This window comes from Montipora capricornis, chromosome 6, assembly GCF_036669925.1.
Source record: "Montipora capricornis isolate CH-2021 chromosome 6, ASM3666992v2, whole genome shotgun sequence".
Classification (NCBI taxonomy): Eukaryota; Metazoa; Cnidaria; class Anthozoa; order Scleractinia; family Acroporidae; genus Montipora; species Montipora capricornis.
The window spans coordinates 36,185,494-36,207,299 of NC_090888.1; the positions used below are offsets into that span (position 1 = coordinate 36,185,494).

At 39.4% G+C, this 21,806-nt stretch overlaps 1 protein-coding gene across 2 annotated transcripts in view; it reads right to left on the bottom strand.

Annotated features, from left to right (window-relative positions):
* LOC138052033 (mitochondrial 2-oxoglutarate/malate carrier protein-like) overlaps positions 1 to 21,806 on the bottom strand; it is a 41,069-nt gene that overhangs the window by 10,883 nt on the left and 8,380 nt on the right. For both annotated transcript variants that reach the window (XM_068898385.1, XM_068898386.1), the window contains exons 3-10: positions 17,479 to 17,569; positions 17,288 to 17,371; positions 7,765 to 7,808; positions 7,162 to 7,240; positions 6,561 to 6,651; positions 5,995 to 6,085; positions 1,993 to 2,092; positions 1,551 to 1,602 (exon numbers count right to left, since the gene is read on the bottom strand). In XM_068898385.1, the coding sequence (XP_068754486.1) occupies positions 1,551 to 1,602; positions 1,993 to 2,092; positions 5,995 to 6,085; positions 6,561 to 6,651; positions 7,162 to 7,240; positions 7,765 to 7,808; positions 17,288 to 17,371; positions 17,479 to 17,569 (632 nt within the window). The remainder of the gene's footprint in view (positions 1 to 1,550; positions 1,603 to 1,992; positions 2,093 to 5,994; positions 6,086 to 6,560; positions 6,652 to 7,161; positions 7,241 to 7,764; positions 7,809 to 17,287; positions 17,372 to 17,478; positions 17,570 to 21,806) is intronic.

Genomic DNA, 21,806 nt, shown 5'->3' on the forward strand with positions numbered 1-21,806 from the left:
ATCTCAAAGAATATCGAGTGAAAAACACAAATATATCAATACTCAAAGAAGCAAAATAGAATCGTATAGTATCCAGATATAAAACATCTTCACTAAATCCTCAAAGCAAACTTAACCGAAGAAAAACAACCTCGTGCTGAACACGAATATTTCACTTGACTCACTTCGCCATTCCAACACTTTTGCCAAAACTTATCGTAAGTTCATGATACGGATTTACAAGCTTATGAGAGGCAACCTTGACACAATCCTTGACTTAAATTGACTTTAAAGGATATAGTATCCAATGGAATTCTTAAAATGACGAGATGTCCGTTGAAAAGGGCCAGAGAAGCAAAATAAACCCTACGTAGTAGCCGCTACGGTAAAACATCTTGACTCACGTAGTCAGATTTCACACTACGGCTCGATGCAACCGACGTACATGCGCAGTGTCTCATTTTGGGGGAAATTTACTTCCGGCAGCCGTATTAGCGCCAGCCGTAGCGATTTGCTTAAAGTCCCTATTCCCTCACACTCTGCTCATCAATCGCCGCTTTAAAAGCCAGTGTTTTCAAGCAAGAAACCCGTGGACTATATTCCTGTCGTTGTCGGCGTACTGAATTACAATTTGAGAGCCTAAACATTTCGATCAAGAGCTTTAAAAGCGACAATGTGTTTGTATAGTGTATGTAACAAAGGGCAAAACAACACTATTAAACCCACAGTAGAACACGAAGAAATTCCGCTTCGGCAAAGCAGCTTAGCATCCAACCATGTGAGACGATCATACAATCGCTTAAATGGCGAGGTCACCCAGGGAGTTTACATCAAAACTTCCTGAAATTCCTTCATGTTTCCCCAACACACAGCGATAAGTCGTTCATTGCGCAAGCGCGCATTCACGACTTCAAAAAAGAGACCTATGCCATGGGTCGAAACTCACTTTGATCCATGCAATCTTCAAGCCGCATGCCCCATGATATGTTTGCTGACTGTGACTTGAGCGCGCTGTGCTCCGGGCATTACTTTACAGTTATTCCGCTGTTGTTAAGTGAGCCCACACAGCATGAAGTGTCACGTGAGGATTCGGTTGCTAAGTAACCGCCACGCATGCTCAACGCAGTGAGTTTTGACCCATGGCAGAGGTCTCTTTTTCCCACATTCTACTCGTCATCCCAGCAAACGCAAAAAAAAAAAGGACCTCTGCTAGCAGGGAAACATACCACTTGGTCACAAACAGAATTGAAGTTAAAATTATGCCCGGACAGGATGTGGGAAAATTGTTACACGTTTGCGCTTGTACTATGAGGCCTACTACGGCCGCTAACAAATCGTCTCCTGTAAATTTATACAATAAACAAAACGACCCAATTAACTAATTTCGACAAATCGACAATAGTATGACTGCAATGGTAGAAGGCCCATATGGTAATTTCTCAAGCCCTGTAAAGAATCAAATGCTTACGAAGATTGTAAAGAAAGAAAATCATAAACAACCTAAAATTGGAAGGCAAGCAACTACAATTCTTAATAAACAAATAGTCAATACTAAAGAAAAAAACCCTTACCATAGCACCCCGATATTCCGGTTTTCCATCAATAATCTTCATGTTCTGAACTCTAAAAAAGGAAAGAGAAAAAACAAAACACAAAAACATACATCCAAGCGTGTTTAGTAGTTTATTACTGGATTTACAAGGACATCAATTAATGGAAAGATCGTCGAATGGGTGGTCTATTATGTACCGTAAAACACGAACGTAACATTTTACAACTGAGTCTGTTTTGCAAAATTCGTGGATTTTAATTGGATCCTAGGCTATCACGAAATTAACACTAAAAACCTGATGGGCTGCATGGCTGGTTTTCATTAGCGACGAAAGCACTGAAGGAAAAAAACCTGCGAGCGCAGTAGCGTCTTATCACTATTAGTCAAGTTCATTTCTCTGCATGCGTGTTTTTACTGTACTTTTGCTTGTGTCGCATCCAAGCAATCGAGAGCGGCGTTACCTGGTTTTTGCTATGTCCACAGGCATAGATGCTATTGTAGTTGCCAAACCACTAATCATACTTGCACCAAAATGGCACAAAAGGTCATCTTTGAAATAACCTGAAAGCACAAAGGAAAAATGCCATCATGCAGCAGTCAAAACATTTTACAGTTACCAGCGAGAATGAAGACGCGAGGAAAAACAACTTTAAGTGGCACAAGAGATTTCAAGTGGCAGGAATTATATTGATCGAACTTTACCTTAAAAAATTATGCAATGTAGAATTTGCTTGAGCCAATCGGAAGGTCGATCCTAACTAGGAGCCAACGACACATGTTATAGATGATGCGGCAAAGCGAATTAAAAGCGTATTAAGTTTCCCGTTTGCTTGCGGTACAAGAAAATTTAAATTGGATGATTTGACCTTTGTATATAGGTCTTCGTGTTTTACAAAAGATTGTTCGAAATAGTACGAGAAAAACCCTTACATCTCGGCTTCGACTGTGACTCGGGACGAAGATCAGCTCTGCGTTGGTGCGGTTGTGAGGAGATCTGCACCCTGAGATCCACACAGTTCGAAATTCTTCCTTTACTGACAATCATTAAATTCACGAATGCCGTGGGTTTTTTTAAAAGTAAATAAATTTTCTAACTGACATTATAGGATTACAGTCTGAATTGTGCGGGTAATACTTAGTATCTCAGTCGACGTGCGACGTTAACTCAATATATATTTTTTGCGATTTCCCCGCGAGATTAAGCTTACATTACGAAATAAGGAAAGTTATTCAAAAATGAAATTCATATGCTAAAGATGGAAGCTTTCAACCACTGAGGCTCCGTAATTTGCGCTTCGTAACAGAGTGCAAGGCCTACTATTTGCACAAGAACAAAAGTACCTCTTGTTAGAAGTTTCTGACTACTTTACATGTGGTGGCTTTTCGTGGCCGTTAATTCTGTAGTCGGTCCTCAGCTGTTAAATAGTAACTTGTTTTGGCCCAAATTTGATCATCACTTTCACTTACAGACCAGTAGCGGTTCCTTCTAAGCCAGTCGAGCCGCTTGCTTTATAACAACAACAACAACAACAACAACAACAATAATAATAATAATAATAATAATAATAATAATAGGCCAGATATTACTCTAGTGCATAAAGACACAAAGAAATGGACACTTATTGACATAGCTGTGCCCGCGGACCAGAACATCACCAGAACTGAAGAGGAGAAGGTTGAAAAGTACCAGGAACTAGCATTTGAAATCAGAAGGATTCATGGAGCCTCGAAAGTCACAATAATACCTATCGTGATTGGTGCACTTGGAAGCATATCAAAAGGTGCAAAGACCTGGTTTGGCAAGCTAGATGTACCTGCCTTCCTTGGAAGTGTACAATTATCAGCCATCCTTGGAAGTGCTCACCTGTTACGGAAAGTGTTGTCTCTCTAACCTACGAGGAGTGGCTGAGACACAATAAACATTACCCAGTGGGAAAACTGGAGAGAATCAAATCGAATCGAATAATAATAATAACAATAACAATAACAATAATAATAATAATAATAATAATAATAATAATAACAACAACAACAACAACAATAATAATAATAATAACAAAAATTGTTATTATTATTAATATTATTATTATTATTATTATTATTATTATTATTATTATTACAAGGTGGCTCTTCGTCTGCTAAAATATATCTTCTAAAATACAAATAAAGTTAAAAATATAAAAAGAGGTAAAATAAGTACCGTCAAATTCCGAAAATAAGCCCCGGGGCTTATAATTTTCAAAGGCCATTTAAGAGGGCTTATTTTTGGAAGGGCTTATATTCGGAGGGGCTTATCTACGGAGGGAAATTTGCGTTTCCAAATCGATTGGGCTAGCCTTACAGTTGGAAATAAATTTATCGTTTTTGCTTTGTTTTACTTTGTATTTGAGGGCAATTTTCCACGTACAAGCTCCCGGAAGGCTTATATTTGGAGGGGCGATTTAACGGAGGGTTTTTTTGCGATGCCGCCTTGGGGGGCGTATATTTGGGGGGGGGGGGGGGCGTATATTTGGAGGGGCTTACACACGGAGAGGCGTATTTTCGGAATTTTACGGTATAGTGGGATTTCAAGCTGCATAGCTGCACTGGACCTCAGAGTTCGATTGTGCTTAAATTGCTTCAGTCGCAAGTAACTTGGCCATTCATGAGAAAAAAATCGCCTTGTGAACTAGTTTTAACAGCTGCCAATCGATATGTTCTTTAACAGGTAACCCATTTATCTTTATAATACCCTCACTTTCAACAAATTTGCCCACAACAAAGTTCGCACATGCTGTTTGAGGCAATGTGGTAAATTATGATAAATAACACAATTATAATACAACTTGGAAAGTACTAGGGCCTGAACTAACTGCTTACGAATAAGAGATGGAAGAAAATTCCTCAATTTCTTTAAGATTCCACGAGTGCAATAGCAAGAAGCTAAAATTTGCTTAACATTTTCTTCCCATTTTAGGTTGTGGTCAATGTGGGTCCCTAAAAGTTTTGCTGAAGACACACGTTCTAAGGATGTACTTCCAACTCTCAAGTCAATGTCTATGTTGTTAAGTTCATGATAGGAAGAAAGTTTACTGGAAGATAATAACATGTACTTCGTTTCGCTGGGATTTAAAACCAGATTTGCTTCATTCGCCCTACATTGCAGCTTATCCACATTACGTTGCACTGAGATAATGCAAGATGTAAGTTCACCAGGCTTCGATGCTTGATATATGGTTGCATCATCAGCATATTGACGGCAAGCACAATCAAGTTTCCCTTGCAGATCAGCAATATATATGTTAAAAATGAGAGGACCCATTATCGAACCTTGTGGGACTCCAAAGCTAATACTAACAGATTTTGAAATACGGTCATCAATTTTAACAAACTGCTCTCTTCCACTTAAGTAGTTGACTGTCCATTCAAGGTATGACTTTGAGAATCCACGAACATTCATTTCTCAAGGACAGACCACGAAAGCGAGCCGAAGAGCCAAGGGGAGAATGGAGAGAGAGCGAGAATAGTCCAGTTGCGAGTTCGCCATGACCGCTGAATAAAAGCACCGAGAGTGCATTTTTACAGGGTTAGCATCCATCTGAAGTGAACATATTCACAAATTCAAGGGAGAAGATAAGCTGTTCACAACTCTGTCTATTGATGAATTTTCAAATTTCAGGCACCTTCCCGCCGGTTTTTGTGATTGTTTGACTTTAGGTGTCATTGTTTGTTTGTATTCAGCGGTATTTCTAAAATTCGAAAAGAGACTACTGCTACTTCGCGCTCTCTCCCCATTCTCCCTTCGGCTCGCTTGCGTGACCAAAAAGGGGGTAGCTCGGACTGCTAGCAGTCTACTTTTACTTAAAATGTTGGTTTAATGTTGTTATGTTCAATTGACTAGTTACATTCTTCATTTGTCAGTCTTGACCAATTCAACATGGATTTCTTTTCCGTCTTCCGAGGAGTTTATAAAGAGTCCGGTTCTGTAAAACTCGTTTAGTTCCTTCCCTCGTACTGCTCATAGGAAAGCAATGTTCTCGATACAAAATTCCCACAGTTGCCGACATCTTGACAGTCTTAGGCTATCCCTTGCATAACTTTGAACTTACCAATTCCGAAAGGGTAAATAAGTTGTTTGAAAAAGAAAACTTAACCAACTCCCAAATAACATCACGGGAGCTTTGAAAGGGCACATTCAACTTCTCTCGAGGTCAATAAGTATTACATACACGTATTGCAAACAAATTGCAAGCTTAGAACAATAAGAATGAAGGGGTAGTTTCTAAAGAAACTGTGGTGCTGCGTCGGTGGGGAAGTAGTATACAAAAATTTGGTTTATCAACGGAGTTGATAACGTAAATTGACCACCGTACAGAGATTCTAAAAGCTTTTAGAATCTCTGTACGGTGGTCAATTTACATTATCAACTCCGTTGATAAACCAAATTTTTAGAACAATAAGGTTTTCTTGTTTAGCGTACTCACTGGTGGAAAGGAGAGCTTGTTTAGCTTGAGAGTATGTTGCTAACTGAGCCGCGTTAACAACAACGGCACGAGTTACTGTTGGACCACACCCCTGAAAAAAGGAATAAAGCAACCAGTAAATTAGGACTTAAGCCACTGTAAAAGACCAGTTTTATTTCACATTTTGTTCAGGAGTTTATTCCCATCCCAAAGAATATCTTCTAAAAAATAATTTCTCTCAAGTTTTCTTTCCTCGGACGAAAAGAAACTTCTTTGGCACAGTTGCATCTTATTAACAAATGTTTTTCAATTCTGTACTTTTCTTGTTTGAAGAGTCCTTTGAGGAAAGACTGCTACTGCTATTGAATACAGTTCCCAGTGACCTAGCTAGCTAGTGGATATTTGGAGTCATGATTGTGAAAATGTATCTTTAAAAATCTTGCTGTGTCTTCATTCCTAGAAAGTCTGGGTATTACGGGCAAAAAAGGTTTCCCAGTGAATCCATTGAGCTGGCAAGAGTAATTCACATGCTGTAAACACTGTACAAAGGTTTTCAAAGCAAAACAACACAAATATTGCAGACCAACCCTCCATAGGGTGAGAACTCCTTCTTCCTTGATTATTCTGTACAATGCATTAAATACACTTGTGTAATTCCGCCGTTGTTCGAGAGGAAGCCTATGGTAATAAAACAGAAGCTAAGTTAAGGGCCCCAAACAAGTGATAGGCTGCAAATTGCCATGTTATGTGAAGAGTCCCATCACATCATTACATCAAGGTAACACAAAAGGCAACAAAAAAGGCCTACAAACTTTATTTTTTATCTATAGGTACTCTTAAACCCAACCGAATTATTTGTGTATTTATGTCTCCATGGTTCCATAAACAGCAAATCTCCTCCATCTCCTAGGTAAACCATTTACAACCCAGACCTGGGCAAATGCTCGAAAATGCAGCTCGCAAGTTTTCTTATGGTGCTTAAGTTACTTTTACCAACTCTTCTGACAAAACCATTTTGTTTTCTTTTTTCAAGCAATACAATCAAGAATTGGTCTTCTGCGTTAGTCTTTAATGTTCATTAAAAGGAAGCCTGCTTCATTTAGTTCGCGAGATGACACTCCTGCAATACTGCAATTGTGTAATATATAAGTAAGCCAGAGGTAATTGATTAGTGTCAATTCTGTTTACCTTCCATCAGATGTCATCCTTATGAGTGAAATCTCTGAAGGTGTACCAATAAATGAACCTATTGCTCCCGCTGTCATTCCTGTGGACAAACAAACATTAAAAGGATACACACTATAGGTTATGCTGTTTATTATTCATTCCACTCCCACAAGCATTTCCTAGATTCAGCAAACTACAATTTATGGATGTTTGTAAAGCACCATTCAATGAATTGCTAATGTTATTACAGCATTTCAATTCAAGCACACATGCATGTATCAAAACTATTAGCTGTTTTTGGTAATGTCTGACAAAGAAAAAAATAAAATCAACCATTCGAGTTAGCTGTAAAATGGAATCAGTATTCATGTTGAGATGCTGTTTGGAGAAAAATTGAAAATTCTATGGATTAAACGTATGCATTTCTACTGTATGTTATGTTTAATAGCAACCTCCCTCCCCCAACATAAGAGTTGCTCTCTAAATAGGCAGTGATAAAAATGGACACTGGGACTTCAATAACTCTAAATGTTAGTCTTAATTTTGTAATCTGTTTACTTGAGACCTTACAAACACAAACTAAAGTGAACTGAAATCACTAAAACACTTCAATAAATCACCAACCTAAAGCACATTTCAGGAGAAATGAAGGAGGGCTCCCATCAGGACTAGAAAGGTGATAAGACACTATATTAGTCTTGAGAAGTTGTAATATAATGCAGAGGCAACAGACTACCATTTAGAGCACCAGTAACAATCCAATCAAAAATTATACATACTTATTCAAAATTCCACACATCAGGATCAATTACTGGTACGACTACTATTAACAAAGGAGGATTATAGGAAATTCCTAGCAACAAAGATAACCAGATATATCCAAAAATCCTAATAGTTATATGCACCCCAGGATACCCTCTTTTTTCCAAGTTCAGCATCATAAGTGTCAAGGAATACGTAAAATTAGCATCACAAAGTGTCCCCTAAACTTTGCTCCTGACAGGCAAAGACAACAGCAACCTAAATCCCCAAATTAACTTCATTGGTTGTGGTCAGACTCGGGCATTTTTTACCATAGTAAAAAAAGTTTACTATGGTCAACACAAAGTTGAGTGTGACCGACTTTGTCCACTTTACCATGGTAAAATGGCGATTTGGTTTATTGTGATAGCAACGGCAGAAAGATGTAAGTAAAGTTTACTTTGGTAAACCGACCCGCAAAGGTATGGTTTAATTTGCATTTATCTTAGCTTTGTTTATTTAGGTGACAGTTTTTCACGTTTTTGACATGAGACAGCCCGAGCTTATCACACAATTTCTGTGAGTATGGGTTTTTGTCAGTAAAGGGGAGAGATGCTCGTCGTCTTGCTTAGGGGTGTAAATTTCGGATTTTGGTCTCACTTAGGGTGTTCTGGGCAAAACGCAAGCATATGTAGCCGTGAAGGTCTCCTTCAGGGTTGCACGCGAAGAAATATAAAAGTGTATATTTACACTTTTACACTTCTTCAGGTAGGTGAAAGTATTAGATGATAATGTCTTTGCCATTATTAAAAGTCACGGTATTTTTTGTTTCTCTGTGTTTTAATATGGTCTCTTTAGGGGCCAAAACAAAAACAAAAACCTGGGTCACGCCCAAATTCGTCTCCTTTAGGGGTTTAATTTGACATTTCCGATGAGCAACCCTCCCCTTTTTATATGAGAGTCAGAGCAGACAACTAATCACTGGTCTGAAGTAGAACTAAAATTACTCATCTCAATTTGTGGCGTGGAATATGGAAAACGAGAGAAGGGGCAACGTCTGGAAGCTATGTGGGAACGCATAGCGGCTAGACTTGTCAAGGAAAGCAAGGAATTCAGTAAACGACCATTATTGTGAAAAGTGGGCAAGAAGATGCCATGATAAAATGAACCACTTGAACAAGAAGTACAAGACCGTGAAAGATAAAAGCAAACAAAAGGGGAGGACAGTGAAGGTACTGAGTCATGATTTCAACGACCCAGATGAACTTTGGGGTACAAGGGATTCCATTCAGTCCCAAATATGTTTCGGCGATGGGGACAGCCTCAACCTCATTGGCTTCTTCTGCACCAAGTCCCAGTCCCAGCAAGTCCTGCCTTCTCCGCACCAATTGAAAGTACCACCACAAACAGCAACATTGACGAGAGTGAACTAGATACAGCAGAAGAAGCCAGTTTAGCCCGGGCGCTTGGAAAGCAGACGGGGGACAGCCTCAAGAAGAAAAGGGCAAAATACGACCGGAATTATGCAGACGATGCTGATCATGCCTTGACAGATGAGGACGAGGGCCTGGTACAAGCTAAACGCCTATTTTTCAAGAAAAAAAATTCAAAGAAAAAGAAGTCTATAGCTACTAAAAGAAGAAAGTAAGTCACAGTGAACAGAGTATAAAAGATGAGCTGCTTAACAAACTCATCAAATCCCAGAGCAAAGATGCAAAGAGGGCACCAGATAAAAAGGAACTGTTCGAAAACCTTAGAGAATCAAGTGTGAGGGTTGTGACCCATAATCCCCCTAGAGTTGTACCTCCCATAAGCCCTTGTGATATAAGTGTAATAAATAAGAAAGCCAATGGTGGAAAGTGTTGACTGTGTTTGTGGATTAGTTCGCTGTTTCCCACTTGAGACCCTGTCAAATTCCTGCTTTGAAGCTCTATCTACGAGTGAGTAACAAAATTGGTGACCCCGATGTGACAGTTCGGCCAATAGAAGGAAAGAACAACGCCGTTTACACGTCTAAATACCAGCCGATGAGCTCAGCCGATGTGATTGAGTGATACAAATATGGCCGCACGCCCAGTGAACTGTTTTGGTAAAGCCGATGCAACCAAATAGACGAGGTAAGAGACTAAGAACCTGTATTGTCGAATAAAGTGTCACGATAAAAGTTCAAGTAAGAAATGGCAGAGGAGCTTCAATTTAGAATCCACACAGAACTGTGCAAAGCGACTGTACAAAATACCGAGCTGGTTGCAAAGCATTTGAAGATAAATGAGAGGAATTGAAGGACAAAACAAAGGTTCCGATTATCAATAAAATAGCTAAAGTTATCAAAAAAGATTTAACAGCTGCGGAGGAAGAGGAAAAAGTGACTTTTCTCCAAGCTATCGTTAAGACATTGGTTGACACTCCACCGCCACTCAAAGATGTTAAAGAAGATAAGAGTGAGTTAATTTCTTTAAAGAAAGAAATCGAAGAACTTAAGCTTCTGCACCAACAGAAAATCAAGGAATTGGAGAGCAAAGTAGGTAGTACTAAGGTCAAGCAGGAGTTAAATTCACAGACAGGTGATGGCATGTCATCCCCTTTGCATTCTCTTATTGAATCCACGAGTGTGCTTCGACGTCAGTTTAAGATTACCGGCCAGATTGGTGATCCAGACCAAAAAGATAATATGAATTACAGTTCATTATGGAAACAAATCGAAACGGGTGTTCAACAAAAGTACAAAGAGCATGAGATTGTGGATGGAGTGATTCGCGCCATCAGTCCTGGGTTAGTTTTCAGAAGTTACCTGGAATCCTTTAAGGATCTGTCACTTGACCTCCTGAAGAAAATTCTTCATAGTCATTATGGGGTTAAAAATACTGCAGAATTGTATCAACCCCTGAAGTTGATATAACCGGTCTAACCGTGCAACATCAGGAAGTAGTCCGGAAGCTGTTGAAAGAAGAAGCTGCATCATTTGCAAAGACTGATGATGATATTGGGTGTATAGCAGATCTTCAGATGGATATTGACTTGTCCGACAGTACACCACTCCAGAGAATTACATTTGTATGTCTCAATCCCGCGGCCCCTTTATCAAGAAGTGAAACACTACATTGAAGATCTACTCAACAAGCAGTTCATCACAAAATTGCGGTCATCATGTTCATCTCCAGTAGTGTGCGTCAGAAAAAAAGATGAAACCTTACGTGTGTGTGTGGACTATAGAGAATTAAACCGTTGTACCAATCCTGACCGACACCCGATCCCAAGGATCCAAGAAACTTTGGATACAGCTCTGTAGCTTGGGCAGGAATTCTTGGTTCACAGTATTAGATCAGGGAAAGGCCTACCATCAGGGGTTTATTTCACCCAAGAGCCGACCGTACACCACTTTTAGTACTCCATGGGGTCTCTATGAGTGGGTGCGCATACCCTTTGGCCTAACGAATGTGCCTGCAAATTTTCAAAGGTACATGGAACATTGCCTTGGAGAATTAAGAGACGAAATAGCCATCCCATACTTGGACGATGTTTTTTTGTTCAGTAAATCGTTTGAGGAACATGTTGAACATGTATGAAAAGTATTGCGCTTACTTCGACAACAAAGTATTAAACTTAAACCGCGCAAATGTAAACTGTTCCGAAGAGAAGTTTGTTTTCAGTGAATGGGTATAATAAAATGCACTTAAATTCACAACAAATATATTTTTTCGGTGTCTTATCCATCGTAACTCGCCATAATCCAAACTACAATATTGTATGTTTCAACGTCGGGGCTAAAGAACATCTCCAAACAGACTTAGAGGGAAATTTAAAGTGATTTTTTTCTTGATTGTGATTGGATAGATTGTCTTATAGGCAAAGCAATGGGAAAGGAATGTATGGCTCGGTTGAGCAGGCGTTTGTGGGGAGGGACGAGCCTAAAAATGGCTGCGAAGGAGGCTAATCCTGATTATGAAAAACCATTTATTGTCCACACAGACGCCTGCAAGGATGGTCTCAGGCAATTCTATATTAGCCACACGATGGAAAAATTAGAGTCATCACATATGCATCACGTACTCTCACAGCAACTGAAAAAAACTACCATCTCCATGCGGGAAATTTAGAATTTCTTGCTCTGAAATGGGCAATTACAGAGCAATTTCGTGACTACCTGTACTACTAGCCTGACAACATACTGACAACAACCCTTTGACATACGTACTAATTTCTGCCAAGCTGAAAGCAACAAGTCTACACTGGGTTGGAGAATTAGCAGATTTCAGGTTTCAAATCAAATATCGTCCTGGGAAGTCCACCAATGATGCTGACACATTGTCATGACTGCCATCAAACGTTGTGGACTACATACAAACATGTTGTCAAGGAAGGTTGTACAAGCTGCTATCTGTTCTGCGCGACTTCAAAGCCAAGGCGATGTTTCATGGTTAACAGCTCTGACAGATTCCATAACTGCCATTGATGATGATTACAACAGTCCAAGCATACAGCAGCATATTGACCTTAGGAAAGCTCAAGCATTAGATCCTGTGATAAGTAGAGTTGTGCATCTTGCTAAGACAGGAAAACATCCCTCAGTCAAGGAGAATAAAAGTGAATCAAAGGAAGTTCAGCAGATGTTACGTGAGTGGAACAAACTATCTTTAGGAAGTGACAATATCTAGTAGCGTAAAACGAGCCTCAATCAACAAGTTGTGTTACCCCGGAAGCTTCGCCTGACCATCTTTATAGAACTCCACGAAGACATGGGCCACTTAGGCGTAGAAAGAGTATTTGACCTGGCTAAGTCACGGTTCTACTGGCCAAATATAAAGGAAGACATAACACACTGTTACAAAGTCTAAACCACCTGCAATGAAACAATGAGAGCCATTGCAACCTATCATTACCACAGCGCCCTTTCAGATGGTATCCGTGGATTTCCTCCGTCTCAAAGCAAGCACAGGAGGTTATGAATACATTTTGGTTGTTATGGATCATTTCACGTAATACGTTCAGGTTTATGCAACCAAAGACAAGTCTGTGAAAACAGCTGCCGACAAGATATACAACTTCATTTTGCGGTTTGGACTCCCAGAAACAATCCACCATGATCAGGGTGGTGAATTTGAAAATAAACTGTTTTACAACTTGGACAAACTTACTGGAGCTCGTCACTCTAGAACAACACTATATCATTTGCAGGGAAATGGCCAAGTAGAAAGATTTAATAGGACACTCCTATCCATGCTCTGGACTGCCAGAAAAGCACAAGTCAAGATGGCGCGCTCATCTGAATAAAGTGGTACATGTGTACAACTGTACAAAAATGATGCCACGGGTTAGTCACCATTCTTCCTACTGTTTGGGCAAGCCCCTCGCCTTCTGATTGATCTGATGTTCAATCTTAAGCCTCCCAGTGGCTTTAGTGCCAGAGTATGTCAAGAAGTGGAGAAATGCTATGTCAGAGGCGTACGAGATTGCCTCAGAAACTGCCCAGCGGAATGCCCAGCATGGGAAGAAGCAGTATGACAGGAAGGTGCGTAGCATTGTGTTGGAACTAGGTGATAGAGTGCTTGTCCACAACATGAGTGAACGAGGAGGTCCAGGAAAGTTGAGATCGTACTGGGAAAATGAAGTGTCTGTCGTCGTAGAACAAAAAGGTCAAGATTCTCCAGTATATGAAGTCTGATCCGAGTCTGGGCCAAAGAAAAGAGTGCTGACCAGCTGCAGGTTGAACATCCGAGTAACACTGTTGAACACCCAGAAGCAAAAGAGTTTTAAGTACACAGGATTCTGTGGCTACGGATGGTACTGCTGACCTCTTACTGGAAGTAGAACCTGAGCTACATGCACCTGACAATGACTTGCAGAATGAGTACACCCCTCATGTAGAACCCAAGCAGTCCCAGTCTGTATGACGTTATGATGTCCCTGGCCAGCCTTCATTCTTTCCAGGAGCAACGACTAATATGCATACGGTTTCAGCTGCACCCAATCTCCCTCCAACGTGGCTAGGTATGCCATCTCACCACCAACCACTTTGGTACTGTCCACAGCATGGATTTACAACTATGCCCTGGTACCCAGTTAGCTGGTAATCACTAGAACAGTCGAGGAGGATATCTCAACCATTACCACGACACTGCATGAGAACATTTTTTTATCTTTGTTGTTTATTGAAAACTAGGACCATGTGAACATGTCTGCATTGACATTTTAAGTCCTTTGTGCCACCACTGAAGGAGCAAGGACTTCCATCCACACTTTTGTAAAGTGTGAGAACTTGAAGCTTAGCTGTTTATCGTGCATTCTGTGGACCTGCGCAACCCACAGATAGTACTTCACCAGAAGTATTACGTGTAGGATCTGTAGAACCCGGAGATATTATCAGCAGTTTAGTTTCAAATGTCACGAAGGACATTTTTTTTGAGGAAGGGGGGGGGGGAGAGTGTAAGGGTCGTGACCCATAATCCCCCTAGAATTGTAACTCCCATAAGCCCTTGCAATATAAGTGTAATAAATAAGAAAGCAAATGGTCGAAAGTGTTGACTTTGTTTATGGATTAGTTTGCTGTTTCCCAATCGAGACGCTGTCGAAATACTGCTTTGAAGCCCTATCGACGAGCGAGTAACACTATCACCGGGCAGAACAAATGATCCTTGGTGCCAAAAGGGAGTGGGGTGCGATAGCACTTGTGTCCAAAAAATTTTGTACATTCACGTTCAGTTGTGTTTCACTCTGACAATTAAGTTTGCTTTCCTGTAAATACTGTATCAGACACCCTTACCCAAATTAAAGGGGTAATCGTTAACTTTGAAAAAGTCTAGAAGTACAAGTTCAAAAGTTTGTCCAGTTTGTTACTAGACTAAAATAGAGAGGTTCTGCAAAGTTATGCTAATTGTTGATAAGTGAACATTTTATATTCAAAACGTTATGTTTCAAACAGGCTTGTGGGACCTTCAGATGGAAAGAGTCGTTAAAGAGATTGGAAATCTCCACACCCCTAGCACTTGGTGTACAATGCAGATACAGCATGTAACAATGGTTTTTGGAACTTTGCGAGTGTCTTCTTCAAGTGTCTATAATGAGCACCTCCATCGACAATTCAGTTTGCCACATGTCCTTTCTAGTACGCTCTTGCTCAAAATCTTGATAAACTTAACCTGATCTTGGCAGGTTGTGATGCCCGCGCGACCTAGTCCAACTCGTCGGAAAACGTAATGAAATGTCTCCTTTGAAACTAAAAAAATGTTCTTTCAGCAAAGGTAGAAAAGGCTGGGTTTTGATGAACAAACTTCAAACCAACCTTGAGGTCTTACATGTAGCCACGCCTTGGCCACAGCAAATCTCGAAGTCTCCTCCGCTGAATCAGCCGAACACTTCTGAAGAGGAAAGAGGTCCTCAGTTTCTGATGGTTTTTCTCATGAAGAAAACAATCTGTAAAGCGATGAATCTAGACTCTCTAAACTTCTGATTGTGATAATTAAAACGAGAAGAGAAGCAACTAAAGGAATAATGCGTTCAGAATCCAAGGTGTAGATCTCAGCAGCTAGTAACTGTGCAAAAACGTTTACTTTGATATTTTATATTTTCTATCATTGTAATCACGTTTTGTGTGACAGAACAGCCCTCTTACCTCGTTTTTCATTATGTGAGTGGTGCCCTTGTGTCCGGAAATGTACTTTACCTTAGTAAACTTTTTCAACCATCACTTTACCTTAGTAAAGGCCATTTACCATAGTAAACAATTGAGTGTGACGACAACCAATGTTACAAATAAGGAGCAAATGCTTAGATTTAACGGGACACTTCATGTTGGGTATTAATATGGGTGTTCATCTATGTAATTAGTTGAATTCCTTAACAGGGAACCACATCCGTGGTCATTCCAGTTGACTAAAAACCCGTCCAGTCAAGTATAGTACGTAACTCAAAAGGTCGTCTGTTGGACGAGTGAAGTTTTAATAAATGTCTTTTCATGAATACCATAAAATGTTATAATATAGAATGTACTTTCGTTCTAATCGCTTTTCGTTCAATGGAAACTTCCCGACAGAAAATAAGGAATAAACATGCAGCCTTCCTCACCAACGAAATCTCCAGTGTGGCCACCATCTTTAAATTGTGTATCCAATCAACACACTTTCCCACTTTATTTATACCCCGAAATTGTCCCAAATACATCGTGTTGTTTTTAGAACCTTTTGATTAAAATGACACTTTTGTATGCGCTTTAAAAAATGGGAAAAGTGATCACACTTTGATCCATAACCGAGCATAAAGGAGAATGGGTTCAATACCAGGTTTTTTTTTCTTACCAATTAATCTTCATTGAGATAGTTCTTTGAAAACAGTGATGCGGTATCGAACACATTTCACTTCATCACTCGGTTATTAATCATAGTGACCACTTTTCAAAGCCAATAAAAAAGTGAAATAATCTAAAGGTTCTAAAAACACCACGTACTTGGGACGATTTTGGAGACAAAATAAATTGGAAAAGTGTGTCGGGGTGATAGAGCGTTTTCACTCACGTGACTAAAATAAATGCTACTTTGATGAAACAAAAGAAACTCTTTGCATAAAAATAGAGTTCAATTCCCAGAGGATTACTTTGGAACACCAACATGGCCGCTGTTTCTTTGTTTTGGAACACCAACATGGCTGCTGTGACGTCATGTGAAAACCCTCTATAGGCACTTAAACCACACGATTTTTTTCATGAAACGATTGCAAGCTCAAGTTCCATGCATTTCACCACTGGCATGGTTGTTAGCAAGTCGTTTTGTGAAGTGCAAAGGGTGACTCAAGGTCTCAGCTGATAATGTGCCATAAGTTACAAGGTGTTTCGTGGGAGGTGCGGGGCCTAACGGTTAGCGTGCTGCACCCCGGATCAAGCGGTCTGGGTTCGAGCCCTGGCCGGGTCATTCTGAGAGTCTAACGCCAGACGATTTTACTCGTCAATGGGGAATCCCCGGGAGTCAATGGGTTAACTGAAGAATTATCACTGAATTTATTTTATGGGTTTTTTGATACCTTTTCAGTTGTGGCAGGTAAGTTCACCAGAAGAAAATACTGATACAAATGCAAGCAGGTGGTGAGATTGGAAGGGCTTGTAGTAAGAGAGAGTAAAATACTAAGTCTGGCCAGTTTTGGCCAGTTTAGGCCAGTTTGGGTGTTAAAGGGGTAATGAGGACAATGCAAACTTACCGGTTTGTCTGATATTTCACATCATAAACTTTTTCTCAATTTTGTCCAACAGGCAAACATTCTTTTTTCAAATGGTGACATCAGGGGAAGGGAAGGGGAAGAGAATGGCGAAGAAAGGCAAGGGGATGTAGAATAAATCAGCCTTCCACTGGACACTTTGTGTCACATGGGGGATTTGCAACAATTTAACTTCAATAAGAACATGCTTCAGCTTCAAATTTACCTTTTAAACTTCTCCATTAGTGAAGTGTAAACCCCTAATCTTGTTGTGGTGTAAGTTGCTTGTCTGAGAAGACCAGCTGATAACCTGAAAAAATGAAGAGAAATTTAAGTTCACATTTAAGTTCAATTACTACATAAAGAACTTTCAAAGTGACTTCTTTTTATCATTATATCAAAATGAAATAAACTAACCCATTGTAAACACCAAAAAAGCCCTCCTGACGTAAAATGAAAGCAATTGCATGTAAACTGCTTTTGTGTGCCTTTGCAGCACCTCCAACCCCTGAAAAAAACAAAAAAACAAAACAAAAAAACAAACAGAATTCAGAATAACTTAAGGATAGTGCAACCTATTGTTATTGCGCATACAAACTGAACATCACACAATCATTTGGCCCCAGACCGATTTTTTATTTTTGCGGCGTGACATCATAGCAATGTTTTGGGAGATTCATAATATCAATGAACGTAACTCAAATATAAAGCTCACCAATGCTCCAAGACCTGAAGAGATCTTCTATGTCACAATATCAAATAAAATTGTCTTACGACGTCTACAATCGACCGGGACATGTTACAGTTTAAATTAAATCATGACCTTGAAGTGGTTGGCCTCATGCCAACAAGCTTACTACTAATGCTGAAAAGACTAAGTATCTTGTAATAGCTAGTAATTATTGGCATAAATTTGAAGTTAATGTTAATGATCAGTCCCTGTCTAGGGTAAGATCCTATGGATAACAAATTTTAAAATGTTCAATATTATATTGTGCATGATTTCCATTACAATATGTCAATGAGAGCTTCTCTGATGAATATTTCTCTATCCTGCATTGCAATATTAGGAGCTTAACAGCTAGAAATTTTGACATTACCTTCAAACTATGTTGTCTAATCTGTATTTTCCTTTGTTGAGAGTGGGCCTTACTGAGATTAAGATAAAAGTTGGTCAGGATTTACTATCCAATACTAATCTTTCAGGGTATTCATTTACTTCATTGCCAAGTGTTACAAACGTTGGAGGTGTGGGCTTTTTTATGAACAATAATCAGTTATCACGACTGATCTTAGTAGAACAACATACATGTATGATTTTGAAGCATTATGGATAGAAATTGACATTTAATCTAATCATAATAATTATAATTTGTGATAGACATTAACATAGTAATATTCAGACCTTTTTAGATAACACAAATACAACAGCAGATAAAATGCATAGAGAAAATAAGTACTGAACAGGAAGTTTGTTTCTGACATCTATAAGCTTTCATGGGGCTTTTTTCTCAACTTAACTAGCTGTATTTTGCTAACTATTGGCATTAATACAGTAACTGTTGCAGTTTTTAGAAATTCACCCGTAAATGCATTCAAGGGATTTGCATAGCCAAAACAAAATAAAAATATTAATTACCACTGAGCCATTGATTAAATACGTTTCCTAGGTCTGCCAGAAGACAACAAAAACGAAAACCAGTGACTTGGTTTGCCTGTTACTAGCTATGCTCCTCATTAAATTCAAAACAAATGTTGATAATTGATTCAAAATTATTCACACTTAAGCCCCCACATGTACGCACTATGCAATTTTTTTTTTCCAAAGCTTTCAACAATTTAATACCCGCCAGCCGCTTGGAAACTTCACCATAACTTGACTTCGTCTGGCTCAAGAGGACGGCAATTCAAGCATTGCTGACCTCATAACACCCCTTAGATCTCCAAGAGGCGAATGTGACTTGAAGGCTTCAAGACTTAAGGAGGCTTGAAAGGGTTTTTTGTGGCTATAGTGTTTGTGAAACGATGAAAGATACCAAAAAAGGATTATTTCACAGTGTAGGCAAACAAAAATATCTTTGCAACTCTATTGATGGGTAATACTTTAAGAGCACTTATGACATCATATCGGCTACCATGGCAACACGCCCATTGCCAGGTCCACAAAAAGGCCCCCTAAATTTCAGTTTTTGAAAATTATCTGAAAACTAAGTCGGTGACCTACCATTTTTATTTCTTTGTAGAATTGGCTCTCAATATTATCACATTACAGCTGGGGCGATATGTACGCTTATTTAATAGGCTACTTTCGAATTGTGCAGCAACAAAAGATCAGAGTCGAGGTTCAGGGGAATAATTAGCATTTTGTATTGTTCAGAACAAAGGAAAATGCAAATTATTCCCCTGAACCTCGACCCTGTTCTTTTGTTGCTGCACAATTCGAAACTAGCCTATTGTGAAAGAGGGATACGACCACGAGAGTTTGAAGGCATACAAGTCCCTCGAGGGTTTCAGACTCCATTGGGACAGCCATGTGCAAAGTCTCCAAGTAAATAAATCAACTTTCTTTGGATACCAAATCATGGAGTTCAGCGTAAACCAGCCGAGAGGGAAAAGACTCAAATAGAAAATAAGCCCACCTATGATGCCTGGCTGATTGTAAAGGACAGTGGTTCTGTTCATTCAGCTAATTGCCCGTGCATTGGAGGGTATGTATGAAAGTTATTAAGCGTAATTTTGAGATTTTTAGAGGCCCGTGAAATGCAGGCTGAGTTCTAAGGGCAGGTCCAGGATTTTTTGCAGGAGGGGGTGTACCACTAAGAAATGGTGTAGCTGACTGGTGACATTTTGTTTTTCTAGAAATAACAGTTGTACAATGTATTAGAAAGCCACAGGTCATCTCAGGGGTGATGTGCACCCACCTGCACCCTCCCCCTATATCCAGCCCTGGGTTTAGACAATGGTCTTTGCCCCCATCCACACATATCCAGATATTTTTGAACCCGCAAACTTTTTCTCTGCAGATTAAAACATTTTCACATCCACACATAACGTACATGTATTCAAATCTAACTTGCCCATCCCCACAGACCTGGAACTCCTCTGTAACTATAATTGTCAGCAGGTATGCGAGTTGGCGACAGTAGAAGAGATAGCATTTCATGCAGCGGCCATGTTGAATATTTACATGGCAAATACTGGATTTGAAAAATATCTATGAAAGTTAAGTAGACTACTGCATTTTAAATTACAAAAAAAAAAAAAAAGTAGACTACTGCACAACTGATAAAACAACACACAAAATAATGTATTTTTTAACGATAATCATGCTGGCCAATACCAGCCGTCATCAGGTTTATTTGGAGATTTAACGCATTTACAGAATATAATTATACACACGTGTTATGAAGTAATTAAAGAAGATTTCAAATGATAAACATGATAAATTACAGCAGCTGGATAAACAAACCAAAATTTGAACACTATAAAATTAATTATATGACTGTATTGAAGGTAATCCTCAGGTATTTGATTCATTTTCTTGATACTTGAACCAACAATTAGCACGTTCATTATGGTTAGACTTAATTCTTTTGTTGTGGGACTCATTTTCCTTGACGAGATCATGAAATGCATTAAAGAAAGAAAGGAAATTGCTATCCAGCCAGTACTAACAGTATACATGCATCTTATGGATCACCAGAAAAGAAGAAAAAAGCAAAATTTCATGTTGTATTATATTTTGCAATAACAGAAGTTAAGGTGTAGTGCACCCATGGGAAAGATTGGAAACTAGTTGCTTGGCGATGGGCAAAATGACCACTGAAAAAATCCTGAGTCTTTTTGCCCATCACCAGGCAACTAGTTTCCATCATTTCCACAAATGCACGGCGAAACATGCATAATTAAATATGATTAAGTGACAAGAAAGCCATATTTGAGTGAGTTACAGAGTGTTAGAAAGAATGTAGAGCCAAAGGGGAAGTGTCAGGTTGACGTGATGAACTTGTTGGTTTAAATTAGGCTTTTCCCAACTTATATGCAGGGATGGCACTAGGATTTTCCAATCTGGGTCCTGGGATGAGAAAAAGAGAGTAACCAACTTGGAATTAATATTGACGCATATGCATATGCATAGGACCGGCCGACAAAGGCTTTTTGTAGAGCCGTTACATTCATTCCTGGACAAGAACTCTGTTAACGAAAGAGCACCCTTCCCAAGGGTTTACGCATTACTGGTTCCCTCCCTTAGGAGCAACGAACAGTGACGTCTTTTGCTATATATTTGCATTCAGTGACTTGCAGAGTACATTCCTCTGAAGAAGAGGAATTTAGTTTTAACCTTTTTAGATGTTTTAAACCCCATTTCTTAGAACTTCAATATTATGAGCACAGATCGCTCCAACAGTTTTACAAACAACAGAATATACTGACAAATCAAAGCAAGTTGTGTGAGTTATTTAAGTCCATGCCTTGCGTCCTGGGACGCATTAAAATTTCGATGATGCATTTTTTGGATTTTATTTGCGTAAAAATGCACGATTTCTGCATTAAACGCGATCCCTGTATATGCATATAGCCTCCTTGAGTTTAAGTTGAAATTTAGTAGGGGCGGAATCAAGGATTTCGAAACAATCCGCAGAGCAAGATTGACAACAATGTTCTCAGCTTAGTAAATGTTTGAAGATGTGTGAGGACTTGTCTGAAGAGAGATGTTCACGGACGCGTGTGGAAAAATGACGACC